The sequence below is a fragment of the Anabrus simplex genome, chromosome 8 (genome assembly GCF_040414725.1).
Source record: "Anabrus simplex isolate iqAnaSimp1 chromosome 8, ASM4041472v1, whole genome shotgun sequence".
In the NCBI taxonomy this organism is placed as follows: domain Eukaryota; kingdom Metazoa; phylum Arthropoda; class Insecta; order Orthoptera; family Tettigoniidae; genus Anabrus; species Anabrus simplex.
This window is the reverse complement of record NC_090272.1, coordinates 212,570,335-212,586,008: the sequence shown is the minus strand read 5'-3', so window position 1 is coordinate 212,586,008 and position 15,674 is coordinate 212,570,335. Positions and strand designations below refer to the sequence as shown.

The 15,674-nt window shown below is 39.2% G+C and overlaps 1 protein-coding gene across 7 annotated transcripts in view; it reads right to left on the bottom strand.

The window, feature by feature from the left end:
- The window catches only part of krz (beta-arrestin protein kurtz), a 711,169-nt gene that overhangs the window by 40,049 nt on the left and 655,446 nt on the right, over nucleotides 1-15,674 (bottom strand). For 4 of the 7 annotated variants that reach the window (XM_067152141.2, XM_067152142.2, XM_068229021.1 and 1 more), the window contains 4 exons: nucleotides 14,761-14,821; nucleotides 12,090-12,292; nucleotides 6,659-6,837; nucleotides 1,589-1,724 (listed from right to left, as the gene is read on the bottom strand). In XM_067152141.2, coding sequence (XP_067008242.1) covers nucleotides 1,589-1,724; nucleotides 6,659-6,837; nucleotides 12,090-12,292; nucleotides 14,761-14,821 — 579 coding nt within the window. The remainder of the gene's footprint in view (nucleotides 1-1,588; nucleotides 1,725-6,658; nucleotides 6,838-12,089; nucleotides 12,293-14,760; nucleotides 14,822-15,674) is intronic. The other 3 variants (XM_067152144.2, XM_067152143.2, XM_067152147.2) reach the window with 1 other exon arrangement.

The window sequence follows — 15,674 nt, the reverse complement described above, 5'->3', positions numbered from 1 at the left end:
ACTTAGCTTTACCTCCTCATTTCGAGTGCCTACCTGTTTGTACCAGCAATCATTCTCGCTACTTTCATGTCTGTTACTTCTAACTTACGAATAATATCTCCTGAGTCCACCCAGCTTTCGCTCCTGTAAAGCAAAGTTGGTCTTAAAACAGACCGATGTAAAGATAGTTTCGTCCGGGAACTGACTTCCTTCTTACAGAATACTGTTGATCACAACTGTGAGCTCACTGTATCAGCTTTACTACACCTTCATTCAATCTCACTTACTACATTACCATCCTGGGAGAACACACAACCTAAATACTTGAAATTATCTACCTGTTCCAGCTTTATATCACCAATCTACCATTCAGTTTTCTTCGGTTTCTATCTACTTACATCAATTTGGTAAGTCTAATTTTCTTATCATACTCATTGACCTATTTTCAAGTCCCAAGATATTAGACTGCAGGCTTTTGGCACAATCTGCCATTAAGACCAAGCCGTCAGCATAGGCCAGACTGCTTACTACATTTCCACGTAACTGAATCCCCCACTGCCACTTTATATCTTTCAAACAGATGATCCATGTAAACTACGAACAATAAAGGTGAAAGATTACAGCCTTGTCTGACCCCTGTAAGTACCCTGAACCAAGGCTCATTCTACCATCAATTCTTACTGCAGCCCAATTGTCAACATAAATGCCTTTGATTGATTTTAATAACCTACCCTTAATCCCATAGTCCCCCCCCAGTATGGTGAACATCTTTTCCCTCAGTACCCTGTTATGTGCTTTCTCTAGATCTATGAAACAAACACAACTCTCTTGCTGACCCCTGACTGTATGTGATTCAGTACCCTGTCAATGACAGATAGTACAGTTAATCATAATGCAAAGTCAGCACAGTTATTTTCAAAGTTTGGGTCAGGCATAATTCAATATTGTCACTACATTTCCAATCCCTCATTTTCTTCTGATCATTTTTTTATAAAGACTATGTGAAAAGACTGATAATGACACAGAGAGAGGGTGAAATCATGAGTCGGAATGTAGCCCATTCCAGTCAAATAGGACCAAGGGGTCTGCTCAAGGCTTAACATCCCTAGCCGATACACAACACTCCATACGACCAATGCAGATGGGTTTCGAATTAAATCCAGTCTTTTGGCACACAATCTAGTGATTAGAAATAGTATACCACCACCTCTTCTATCCTGCCAGCCAACATTCTGATTGCAAATTACTTTTTCCCCCAACAGGACTCGAACCACCTAACCATGGTATCAGACCATATAGACTTGATACCTTAACAATTTACGCCACAAGCAGTCTACTTGGGTAATGAAAGGAAGACATAGTTGAATGCACGGGAGTGAAATTGAATTCTTGAGGAACAGAACAGGAGCTACAAGAAGAGAAAGAGTGACAAAGCAGAAGTGTGAGAAGTACCAAAAGAGGAACCCTTACAAGAGAGAATATAAGATGGTATGATCATATCAAATGAATGTTTCCAAACAGAAAGTCTGCACATTAAAAAAATGCTCCATTTCCCAATAAATTCCAATATTTTCAAGCCAGTTTTCTGCATTTTCAGGACTGGTCTTACCTCCTTGTCAAGCGAGGCCTCCAGGTGCAGCTTGTTGGGGCTCATCATGAACTCCTTGCTCACTTCGACAGATGGCTGTTCTCCCTGCTTGCTGGGGGCATACATTATCTTACGAATCGCAAGTCGGACAGAGTTCCTGGAAGCGAAACATAATAAAATTTAACATGGTTTCTAAAATTACCCCAACACAGTTATAAACTCTAGTTTCTTTACTTATACATAACTACATTCATCTTCAATACTCTAATTTCTCTGAAGAAAATGTTCATAGCATAACACAAAATTTATTCATGTATAGAAATATGAACAGGAAACCATTCAAAGATAAACACGATTTTGGAAAAAAATAATTACTTGTACAGTGTTCTCTCTAGGGTCTTCCTAACAGGCGCACAACTCACCCGTTTTCAATGAACGCCCGGCTCTCATATCCTAGATACGGGCTACTTACATAATATTTCAAATTGCTTTGCATCGCACTGACACAGATAAGTCTTATGACGACAATAGAATAGGAAAGGGCTAGGAGTGCGAAGGAAGTGGCTGTGGCCTTAACTAAGGTACATCCCCAGCATTTACCTGGTGTGAAAATGGGAAATCATGGAAAACCATCTGAAGGGCTGCTGACAGTGAGGTTCGAACCTACTATCTCCCAAATGCAAGCTCACAGCTGTGCGCTATGAACCACATGGCCAACTTGCTTGATTTATGTAATATTAATACATATTTGAGTCAATGTGTGTTCCAAATTAAAATGTAAAACCTGTAAAACTGTTTACTTAAATGAAAAATCTTCATTATTGTCTGCCTAAATGCACGAGTTACATCGAAGTTGAAATGTTCAGCTTATCCCATAGTGTCGTGCGCGAACAGTGCCTGGATTAGCATGGAATCTCATGTGAGCACTCGATTCTGCAGGATGTAACAAACCTGTCTGGCTCTCCACAGCAACCGAGTGATTATGAACGAGCAGTAGAACACAAAGTGCAAATTAAATTCTAAAATTCCAATAATTTGATTTTTCCAGCAATCCAGCACCCTTCAGGACCCGCTCGATTATTGAGACTGTAGTGTGGTACTTAAACTATTACATAAGATGACCAAAACAAAGTGGCGGGTGAAAGCCATTACAGCCAGTGATTGGCAGCCACATTACATTAGAAGAGCGCTGAAGCTGTGGCCACGTAGGCTGAGTAGGTGATGCAGACAACAGCTGTTACAGTTCTATTGTTCCTCTCCTCCACCTGGGATAGGGGAGAATCAGCTCGTGGCACCCACAAGTGTTCCTTCATACAAGACAGTTAAGAGAAGTGAGGCACTCTAGTACAACAGGGTGGATGAAAAGTCACCTCACAATTCCATCTCTAATTAACAGGCAACAATAGGGGAGAGTGTAACACTTTAACTTCCTTGCTATGGTAAAACACACATCTGTAGGGACATACAAAATTATTTTACATAAACATGAAATATTGATCTCCTTAATTTAACAGCAGCACAACGACAAAAATAACAGCTGTCGAGAAATCTACAAGATGACATAGTCGTCTCGATAATCAAATACTCTGAAGCATAATTTAACTTGCCCTGATGAAGGCCAATGCAATTTGGCTGAAAGCTCGGCTTCATTAAATAAATATAGTGGCTTTAATCCAGTATTCATTTATTTATTTACGTTAATACTATGAGTCACGAAAACCTACGTTCATTACTCTGTCTCGATTCTTCGGCATCATTTATATGGAGTTCATGTCATTTAACATGGTTAATTATAACCTATATTCACTTTTAAGATTAATCTGATTTATCATCTTTCATCAACATTTTTACTGTGTATTATTCTGTGTCATTTGGCAAACCTAGAATGTCCTGGATCAGATTTATTAAATAAATAAATTACAACATTACAATTACTTTGACCACAGTAGATTTACTTCCTATTCCTGACAAGCAACAGAAACTTCTATTTTTTAACATTCTAAATCAGAGGACAATACGACATTCCACAAAACAATCAATGGTCTTTTCTTTGTGCACATGCTGACCTTGTCTCATGACAGAATATAATAAAACAAACATAGTTAAATTTGCACTCCCACAAAATACGTTCTGAGAAAACAAATGTTATCTTTATGTTGTCATCTACAAGTAATTGGAAACATCTTCGTTATGAAAACACCCATTTAGTAATTTAATTCAGGAATGAACATTCTAGTAATTGTTGGGACTACATCATGGTTTCTAACCTTTCCAAGATTCACCATTTTAAATAACATTTTATCCAGTGATAAATTGCGTGAACTTAATTTTCAATAGGACACTTTCAAGATTTGAAATATAAACATTGTATCGTCATTCGCATTTTTTAAATTTTACTCATTTCATTTCATAATGCTATTCAACACTGATAGCCAAAGAAGGTCCAACAAAGACCAAAACATGTATTACAGGGTACTAGATGATAGTGGAAAGTATTGAAAAGTGGATTTTACAAATATAATTTCTAATTACGGAAACTTTTTATTATATTTTAATTGTAAGTCAATACGGAAAGCAATATGAAATGTATTATGAATAAGGAAAATTTACACCGTGATGGTCGCCAGCCAATCTTCTGTGAGGAGACTGCACAAGAACAATAACTAATCAAATACAGTAAAACCTGCAGAACCTTTATGAACCGGAAAACTGTCTATAACAAAAAATTACATTTATGTAAGTTTACCTGTATTAAGCAGAACCTGTCTGATGTGCAAACTGAAGGAAATTTTGCATCGGAAAAAAATATGTAAATTTCCTTCCTAACCCTTTTGAGTACATGTGATTCCAAATAGATTTAAGACGGCGAAAATACTAATTGTTACAACAGACTCTCAAACAGTGTCATTACGGTAATGTCAGTATAGAAGATTACATGGCCATGATCTATAAGTTGAGATAGAGGCGGCATTAGAAAACATTGAAGAGTTCATCACCCATCACCTCCAAGAAAAGGAACAGAAATTCATGGCAAAGAAGATTAGAAAGAAAGCGATGAAGAAGAGGTTTATATAATGTGAAGTCCTACAGACATGCCCTATCAGCCGTAAAGAATATTCAGCATATTTCACCAGCGAAAAAGGACACTTGAATTGTTGGACATTATTCATTGTTCCGGTAGTTTGAGAATCTTGCTACCAGGGATAGTTGTAAATGACGGTAATGTACAGTATTACTATGGGTGTTATTTCTATAAAACATGTCATGTGTATAAATAAGTGTATGTACTGTATTACTCTGCACTGTGAGGAAGTTCTGAGCAAGAACGGATTTGTGTTAGAGCTGATGAACTAGTGTACGTAAGCGTGTGATTAGGATCATTATTGTACCTACTATTGCACAAAATCATATAAATATACTTCTGAATTACCTAACAGAGGTATGCACTTATGATTTTTATGATATTTTTTAACCACCTTTATGAACCAGAACCCTATATACAGCGGATAAAATTCCATTCCCTTAGGTTTCCGCTGAGAACACGATTACGTATAAGGAAAATTTACACCATGATGGTCGCCAGCCAACCTTCTGCGAGGAGACTGCACAAGACCAACAACAACACAAATTGCAGGTGAATTTGCTTCCACTTGCTCTAATCAGTCAGCTTTAACTTGGCTGTCATCAATCAGTTTATAGCTTGAGGTAAGTTCGATTAGCCTCATGTACTTCACAGCTAGAATTATCCTCTTGTTCTCCTCCTCCTCATTTATCCCGCTTAATTACACAGTCTGCTGTTGTACACTTTCTTTTCTACTTGACATGGTCTTGTGCATCTTCAGGAGAAACTTTCGCCACATGCATGTTTTCCCGCAGAGTGTCAGGCCAGCGCTTCTTTGGTTGCCCTCATGGTCTGTGGCCCTCAGGACTTAAGTTTAATGCCCTTATCACAACTGAAGAATCACTTCTGTGTAGCACGTGGCCATACCATCGCAAATGATTCTCTTGCATTTTCTCAGGAATTGGGGCCACACCAAATGCCATCTGAACATCCTCATTTCTGATATGATCCGGTCTAGTGAGTCCCATTGGTGGTGGTGGTGGTGATTATTGTTTTAAGAGGAAGTACAACTGGGCAACCATCCTCTATACAACACTAATCAGAGAGAAAAAATGGAAGGGATCCGAAACTTCGAAAAATGAAGTCATCAGCCAAAGAAAGACATGGGCCACAAAGGGCATGAAAATGAAAGACTCTCTAGCCCTCGCAAACCTAATAGCGTCGGGGTTGGAAAAGAACAAGAGTTGACCAAGTGAGATCAGATAGGATAGATGAAAGTGAGGAGCCTGGCACAAGTAACGGGAATCAATGCCAGGACTCAGCTAAGGGCTCCGTGGTCACCAACCCACTCTCCAAAGTTCAGAGCCCCTGAGGCAGGGTCCCATTAGCCAGCGAAGCATCTTCATCTTCATGACACACAGCTGTTGTTCGCTTCTCCTTGCGACTGGCCAACACTCTGTTTCATACAGTATCACTGGTCTAATGATGGTTCTATAGATTTTGGATTTCAGATGCAATGATACCCTCCGATCAAAAAGGACTCCTGGGACTTAACACCACTTCATCCAGGTGGTGTTGATTATGCTTCGAACATCTGGATGAGTGATCCCAGATAATTAAACTGAGATGTTTGGAGAATCTCAATGCCACCGATGTTAACTGACCCATCACTTTGTACCCCACACTCTAGGTACTCAGTCATTCTGATGTTAAGTCGCAGGCCATATCCGCCCAAGGAGTTTTTCCAACCCTCGACTAGTTGTTGCAAATCTTGGCGGGATTCACAAGCGACCATAACATCATCAGCATAGAGTAGAATCCACGGGTGTGCTGGAATTATCTGATAACCTGTATTATAGTAGTGTGAGTATTAACTCAATAAACTATTTGTGTGTGTCTAAGATTGAGACAGCACTTTGAATATAAAAATAAGATTTTCCATGAATAGCAAAGGAAAAAGGCACATTAAGAATGACCTAACAATGCATCCTGCAATTTCTGACCGACTATCCATTCTCCACAACACTTACCGTTTATGGGGCTTGTCATCTTGTGTCTCCCCCACAAAGGCCTTGAGCTCGTAGTCTACTCCACAAGGTTTACCCGTATCCCCAGGGGCAGGTTGCAAAGTCACAGAAGCTGGACAGTGTGGTGGGAGTTCGAAATAGAATGGGTAAGCATTTGGGCCCAATTTCTTGATCAGACGCTCCTAGACACAGAGAAAAATACCATTAAATTATGAATATGTTGCTTCAACATGGAATCCATTTTATAAATTTTCTTTCTGACTTTTGCTTACTTGCTTAATCACACTCAAGCTCATTTGTCTACTAACGTCATCCACACCATCTCTATACTGACAGCCCAGAACATAATGCTTAGTCGAGCAGCTCTCCTTACTCTCAAATCTTCCCAGTCCAAATATTGTAACTTATTCGTAACACTCTGCAATAGCTAACTCACGAATTTTGTGGGTATTTAGTAGTAAGGATGTAAACGAGAGGGTGTGTAAGTCTCTGGTAAGACCCCAATTAGAGTATGGTTCTAGTGCATGGGACCTTAACCAGAATTACTTGTCCGGCTCCATGGCTAAATGGTTAGCATGCTGGCCTTTGGTCACAGGGGTCCCAGGTTCGATCCCGGCAGAGTCAGGAAATTTAACCATAATTGGTTAATTCCGCTGGCACTGTGGGTGGGTGTATGTGTCATTCATCATAATTTCATCCTCATCACAACGCATAGGTTGCCTACGGGTGTCAAATCAAAGACCTTCACCTGGCGAGCCGAATTTATACTCGGACACTCCCGGCACTAAAAGCCAAACAGCATTTCATTTCACCAAGACTACTCCATATGAGAACTGGAAAAGATCCAAACGGAATAGAAAAAAAAGATCACAGGCTAGAGAGCCTAAGCAGCTGTAACTTTTCATGCACGTACCCTCTAACTTGACAAGTACAGGTGCAAGTGGTGAAGAAAAATTCCTTCAGGATTTCCAACAAGGGGAGTTTTCCAAAAATATCTGAATTTGAAATGCAAGGTCATATACGAGTACTAGGAAATGAAACAGTACCTCTTTTTGAAATACTGTTTATCAGAAATAACTGGCCCCAAGCCCTGGGTTCAATTCATGGCCAGATCAGGAATTTTTACCTGGATCTGATGGTGAGAACAGTTGAAGAGCTAAGTGACTGTAAAATAGCAACATTGGTGTAGAAAGCCAAGAATAACAGTCTAGAAAACCCCTCACGCTGATCTGCAGACCTTCAGACTGAACAGTGGTCGCTTGATAGGCCACGGCCCATTTTTGGAAGCGGGTGGGATGTGTGTATACGAAAATATTTCATCAAAGTTCTGTTTCAGCATTACAATTGCGTAAGTTAATATATTTTGCACTGAGCAAGTGGCTGTGAGGTTTGGGTCACGAAGCTATCAACTTGCATTTGGGAGATGGTGGGTTTGAAACTCACCTGTCAGCAGCCCTGAAGATTGTTTTCTATAGTTTCCCATTTTCACATCATAAAACAATTTGTAAAAAAGAAAAAACATAGAAGAAGATATTCTGTGAAGATTCTTTAAACAAAAACCACCTTTTTGATATCACAAACAACAAAAATTACTGTATCCCTTTTTCTATCGTCATCCAGCAAATACCCATGAGACACATTAAATGGCCAGAAATAAAGCCACTGATTTCTCAGCGGGTATTTTTCGAGCATTATAACTGTTCATAACTAAGACATATTATTCATGTTGAAGTTTCTTATCACTGATGTCTCCATTGGACACTTTTTCTTCTATGCAGTTACTGAGTGAAGTGAACAAGAAGTTAATAGTCTCGAAGTTATGTAACTCTTCTCTATTCATCGCACAGACTCTCTCAATTAAGCTCATTCATGTGTACAACTTTAATATGTTCATTGCTAACTTAGCCTTCTATCTGTTACAATTATTCCCCCACGATCCTTACCCGGTATTAGCACAGCAGTCTCTCTCAGTGCTTTCAAGCCTTATCTCAAGCAAATATGATATCCTCAATCCACTCAGAAGTCTAATGACCAAGCCCTGTACGGATGATTTTCCTGGCAAACTTCACTGTTCATATGGGACAGCACTGATCACAATAGTGAACTAGCAATGGAAATTAAAATAAACTAAAAAGAAAGTGGGTAAATTCAGGTCACGATGCAATAACGATACGACAAAACTTTACGTAAATACATGTCATACACAGGGTGTATCAGAAGTAGAAGCACATCAGTAAACATGGTGCCACAACCAAACTGTTCGTGAGATAATGGACATATGTTGGCGCTCTGCCACTGACATGATTGTTTGTTCACACGGACATGTTACATTCATTTGTAAATGTTTGGTGGCTTCTTTCCATCAGTGTCTCCTACCAGAAAGCCTCACGGAGGCACCAGTGTTGACGTGATTGTAATGACGATCGCTTACCGTTGAACAAGGACATGTCACATGGTACAATTCAATACTGCAATGTACACTCATATCTATTCCAGGAGGTGCTCAAAATGTCAAAATATTGTACCCTGCAATTACATGATTCGAGAACCTGAAAAACCTCCAAAGGAAAGCAGCATGATTTGTTATGGATGATTTGTGAGAAAAAAAGTAGCGCTAGTAAATGTTGCAATCTTTGGGAATAAGGAGACAAGCTGCTTGACTAGGAGGAATGTATTATCACATGTTACGAATCTCATTATAGGTCTGCAGTAAATGTCTAGTATACATTTTTAAAAAAATTTATATTAATAGAATTGAATATAACTTTTTAATTTACATATAAAAGGAATGTTCCGAGCTATCAGTGGAAAGATGGCTTAGAATGACATTAGAAGACGAATAAGGAAAGATCACAGTATGAAAATAAAGTTGGAATTCAAGAGGACAAATTGAAGCAAGTATTTGTTTATACGAAGGGGAATTAGGGGTTGGAATACTTTACCATGGGAAATGTTCAATAAATTTCCAAATTCTTCGAAATTATTTACGAAAAGACTAGATAAACAACTGACAGGAAATATCCCAACTGGACAGTCAGTAACTGAGAGTCTAGTTTCCAGGACTCCACTGCATTATATGTTTCTGTGGTGGCTGGTAGGGTGACAAGTTGTTTGTAAAGAGCAACATAAACACGCAGTCCCTGAGTCAGAAAGCATGAACCAGACATGGATAATTTCCCCTGCATGGGTAGCAATCAAAACCATGATCCTCTCTACTGAAGACTGCTCTGGTGATCATTCATCCAAGGAGCAGCCTGACAAATACATGGAAATTGCATGGTGCAAGATCTAGACTGTATGCCAGATGCTTGTCATATCTCCCAACAAAACCATTTAAGCAAAGCTAGGGTTGTACGCACCTTATGTAGTGTCGCATGGACATAAATGAGAACAATGCCTTTGCTTAACTTTCTTCACCTCCTGTTCTTCACAGCCTTGTGTAATAAGAGTTCCCCTTAATGGTTGTACCCCCCTTCTGTAACACCACTCTTTCACAATTGAAGACAACAATGACCTTCCTTGCTGATAGTGCCACTTTGAATTTCTTCTGCACCAGTGAGGTGTGTATGTCCATTCCATAGATGCCCTCTTAATTTCCTATGTGAAGCAATACACACGTCTCATCGTCCATAATGATGCAGTCTGGAAATTCATTACAGAATAATGATAAAGGAAGTCCAGAGAAGTCTAGCTGCTTCGTGTTTGTGTCAACGACCATGAAAGTCAATGCAAGCATAATTTCTGACAATCCAGCTGGTGTCGTATGACAGCATGCACACTGTCTATTGAAATATCCATCTCCTGAGAAATGTCTCTGATACACACTCTATTACTGCTGCGAGCCACTGTGTTGATTTGCAGGACATTGTCTTCTGTGGTTGAAGTAGATGACCTTTATGTCTGACCAGGTCTATGCAGCCTTGTTTGAACTGTTGGCACCATTTTACAATGGCAGAACTTAATACTGCATTTGGTCCATGCACCACCACAATTTCATGGTGAATCTCAGTGCAACTGTGATGTTGCGCCGACAAAAGGCACACCATTCGACGTACTTCAACTTTGGAGTACACTTCCAGTTGACACGTCATTTCACTTGCGTCCTATGATGAGTAGTAATCACAGAAGTATAGCAGTCAGGTGTAGCATGTACTCTCTTCACCCAATGTTCCAATCTTGTTGGGGAATCCTCTCCAGTTCAGGCGACATGGGTAAGTTATATTTTGAATGCCCCTCATACTTTTGTCAATTGAAAGTGTCTTATTCTTAAGAAAGTAGTAATCTCTTCTATCAAGGTGGTGTTATGGAAACCTAATCAATAGTCAAGTGAATTTCTTTACAATCTGCTTTATGTCACTCTGGCACAGATAGGTCTTACGGCGATGAAATGAAATGGCATACGGCTTTTAGCGCCGGGATGTGTCCGAGGACTTCAGCTCGCCAGGTGCAGATCTTTTGACTTGACACCCATAGGCGACCTGCACGTCGTGATGAAGATGAAATTATTATGAAGACGACACATACACCCAATCCCCGTACCAGGGGAATTAACCAATTATGGTTAAAATTCCCGACCCTTCAGCTCGCCAGGTGCAGGTCTTTCGATTTCACTCCCATAGGTGACCTGTGTGTCATGATTAGGATGAAATGATGATGAAGACGACACATACACCCAGTCCCCGTACCAGGAGAATTAACCAATTATGGTTAAAATTCCCGCTCTTGCCGGGAATCGAACCGGGACCCCTGTGACCTAAGGCCAGCACACTAACCATTTAGCCATGGAGCCGGACTCTTATGGCGATGATGGGATAGGAAAGAATTAGGAGCAGGATGAACGTGACCATGGTCTTAATCAAGGTCCAGCCCCAGCATTTGCCTGGTATGAAAATGGGAAACAACAGAAAATCATCTGCAGGGCTGCCAACAGTGGGGTTCAAACCCACTATCTCCCGAATACAAGATGACAGTTATGTGCCCCAAACCACGCAGCCACTTGCTCGGTCAGTCAATCGATTGAAATATGACAACCTCCTGACGAGATGTGAAACGAGCATGACCAAAAAGAAACATGACAACTGTAGACATGATATGGGATTCTGGGCTTATGCCGTGTCAAGAAAAAGTTTTGCAGAGAACCTCGCTCCGCATATTCAGAACTTCATAATTTTATAATACTCAAATAAATAATTATTTGTTACCCCGTTGAAATATTAATGAATATACTACATTTCTTTTCAAACAACGATGCAATATTTTAAAAATGTACTTTTTGAACTTTCTGAAGATACAGAGCAAAGTTCTCTGCGAAACGTAAAGAGTTTCTCCTTGTTTTCTTGACTCGGCATAAACCCCAAGCCAATACTAAGCCTACAAATACGGGTTGTGAAAGCATCAACGTTAACATGACAACTGTAGTTAAGATTTGAGGTACCTGCAGTCTGGTGAGAGGCCGCTTGTTGCTCTCCTGGGGGAAGATCTGTTCAGCCGCTAGGTACAGGTCCTTGCGGAACGTAAGTCCCAGGACGTCCAAGTCCTCACGGCCGTACCTGAATGCTGCCAGGACATGGCCAAACACCTTCCGGTCCTTCACATAGTCGGGGTCGATCAGCACCACACCATCTACAACATGGTTAACTGCACACATCAGTAAGAAAATGATAGGCATACCTCTACACACTTTGAAATTATTTCATACATTACAGACACTTTTGACAAAATTTTGAGACAATTTTCTTGAAAACTAATGAACACACATTCTGTAAGTTGTTTAATATCTCATTATTTTATAATTGTCAAATGAATAATTATTTGTTCCACCATTGAAATATTAATGAATAAACCAAATTTCTTTTCAAACAACCATCCAATACTAAAAAATGTAAAGTGAGATGTCTTCTTAAAAATATCCTCAAGAATATTTTAAATTTTCACATAATATCAAAATATCAGTGGTAAACTACATCTCTGGCATGAAGCTTCTTAGGTCTTTTTTAAAAAAAAAAAAAAAAAAAAAAAAAAAACCAAGACAGTTGGCTTGGTGATGAGTAGAAACTCTCCAACTGTACATCTAAGAACTGGAAATGAGGAGATGGATATTGTAGACAACTTCTAGTACTTAGGTAGTGTTCTGTCCTCAAACACTACCATACATCAAGAGATTAGCAACAGAATACAGAAAGCTTCCACATTCTATCTCACTGTACGTCAAATACTTTGCGATGAAACATTTCCGTTAATTTCCAAGATCAGCTTGTACGAAATATATCTGGTTCCTATATTGACGTATGGTGTGGAGGCAGCAACATTTACTGGATTCATTTTCAGGCAACAGAAATTAAGTTGTTCTGTTCTTGTCTACCAAAAACAAAAAAAATCAATAAAATAAGGAATGTGAATATCCAACAATAGCTTGGATTGGAAAAAAAAGTTTGCAAAGAGACTGCAATGGCATGGTCATATGAAAAGAGTGGATTCTCAAAGGACTCCTCGAGCATACTTTGACCACAGTGTTCCTGGAAAGAGACCAAGAGGAAGACCTTGTGATGTTTCGGAGGAGGAGATTTTCAAGGACTTTGAAATCAGAGATGTAAAATGGCGTCGCAACATCATCTGTGGATGGACAGGACAACAGGAGGCTCATACACAACTGCACCCGGCTTGTTGGAGCGAAGAATCTATGACGATCATTGGTGGTAAGGATAAAATAATTTATAATGTTTCCAAGGCTGGGTGGCTCAGATCGTGGAATGAGGCCAAGGTGGAGGGTTTGATTTCTGTTCAATCTCGTGGTATCTGCGGGAGCTCAAACAGGCCAGCCTTGTGTTTACTGGCATGTAAGGTAACTACTGTGGGAAGAAATTACTGACACCGAAGTGCTTCCCTTAAATATTGCCAAGATTAGCCAGGATCTAACGGATTATCCTGTTCGTGCAGTAGTGCTTGCACCTTTTCTGTGACATATTTTTATAGTGTGTCATGTCAACAAAGCGAAAATGAGCCGGGATAACGACTGCAAAAAAAATAGCAGCAGTCAGAAGAGTTAACAATGGCGAAATTTTGCGTACTGTGTGTTTGTGTTTCCAATGTTTCAGCTTGAGTCAAAATAAAAAATAAGTTTGAAGAGTGTGTTTCAAATATACCTAAAAAGAAAACAATGAAAGCCTGTGAAAATGAGAATGTAGGCCTAAATGAGCCTGTGCTTTTATTAAAATAATTACTTAACATTGTATTTGTAGTGTATTGATTTACTTTCAGCTAAAGCATCAAAAATCTTTTCTTAGTCTGTAAAAAGATAATTTTAATTGTTGTCCGAAATGTTGGTTACCCGAAAATATCTTCCCACGCCCCACACCACTTTTGCTCTTGTTAACAGAGATTCTACTGTACAAGCAAAATGAAAAAACAATGGTGTCAAGTTTCCTTTCAAATTGATAACGGGCCGGGCTGAGTGGCTCAGACAGTTGAGGCTTGGCCTTCTGACTCCTAATAGGCAGGTTCAATCCTGGTTCAGTCCGGTGGTATTATGAAGGTGCTCAAATATGTCAGCCTAGTATCGGTGGATTTACTGGCAGGTAAAAGAACTCCTGTGGGACTAAATTCCGGCACCTCAGCGTCTCCGAAAACTGTAAAAGTAGTTAGTGGGACGTAAAGCCAATAAGATTATTATTATTATTATTATTAATTGAAAACGATTAGTTCATGTGAATGTAACGAATGTAACGAGCCTTTTCCGAAATGATTTCAAAGAAATTTCCAAAGCAACAGATAGGGAATCTGCCACCTGGGCGACTGCCCTAAATGCAGATCAGTATTGATTGATTGATTGATAGAATTTGGAGTCGTCAAGTGTAGGATTCAATGCAATGAAAGGGGGAAACTGGCTCAGGACCTATCAAACTACCATGAATTAAATTGTAATCATTTCTCTAGAATATGATGAGATGAGACCTCTTTAATATATGTCTCTCAGTCATGGCTGTCCATCAATATTTCACATCATAGCCTGCACAGTTGCTAGGTAACCATAAGACATATTTATTTTTTTCTATCTCTAAAAGTGAACATGGAAGTTTTTACTCTCACCAGTCCATGTTAATACTTACCTATTGGGTCAACATGAGTGATGTGGTCGACAAAATCTCGCTTTCCCAGGTACACTGTGATCTGCAACAGAGACAGACAACATCCATATTAATCACCGACAAGAAGAAATGAACAGTGAAATACAACAATCTGAAAGAAAGAATTATGATCCCTGATGAGATTACCTGTAGGAGACATACAACACTTAACAATATTGGACATTTTCTGACTCACTGGTAGCTGTGGAACAATGACAAAATATGCCACAAAAACCTTCAAACAATTCAAACTAAGTGAAGGTACTGGGAGGGAATACCACTACCAATTATCCAACACTTCCACATCATCATCATCATCATCATCATACACAAATATCAATGATCCTCTGATTCAAGTGAAAATTACTGTTCTTGTAAAATACTTTCCAATTTTACTTGAGACCGATTCTAATTCCTTCTTTTTAATAAATATTTTCAACTTTTAATAAATCTGAATTACCGAGCGAGTTGGTCGTGTGGTTAGGGTCGCGCAGCTGTGAGCTTACATTCAGGAGATAGTGGGTTCAAATCCCACTATCAGCAGCCCTGAAGATCGTTTTCCGTAACTTCCCATTTTAAAAAAAAAAATTCATAAATATTTGTAATTGTTAATCAAATTTTATATTTTATATTTTCATTTTGTTTTTAAATACGTCAACCTCCTGCACTTTATCAACAGCTCTTTTATAATGTAATTGTATGTTTATTGTCAATGGATGCCATACGCTCAACAATACAGTTCCTAATTGCATTGTTTACATATCTTACTTCTCAGCCTTAATCACTTCCTCTTCCATCGTCGCCAAAGGACCTGACGGAGACGAAGCTAAATTTTAAAAATTGTAAAATAAAAAAAAAATAAAAAAAGTGTATCTGTCACTAAGAGTTAAGAGACT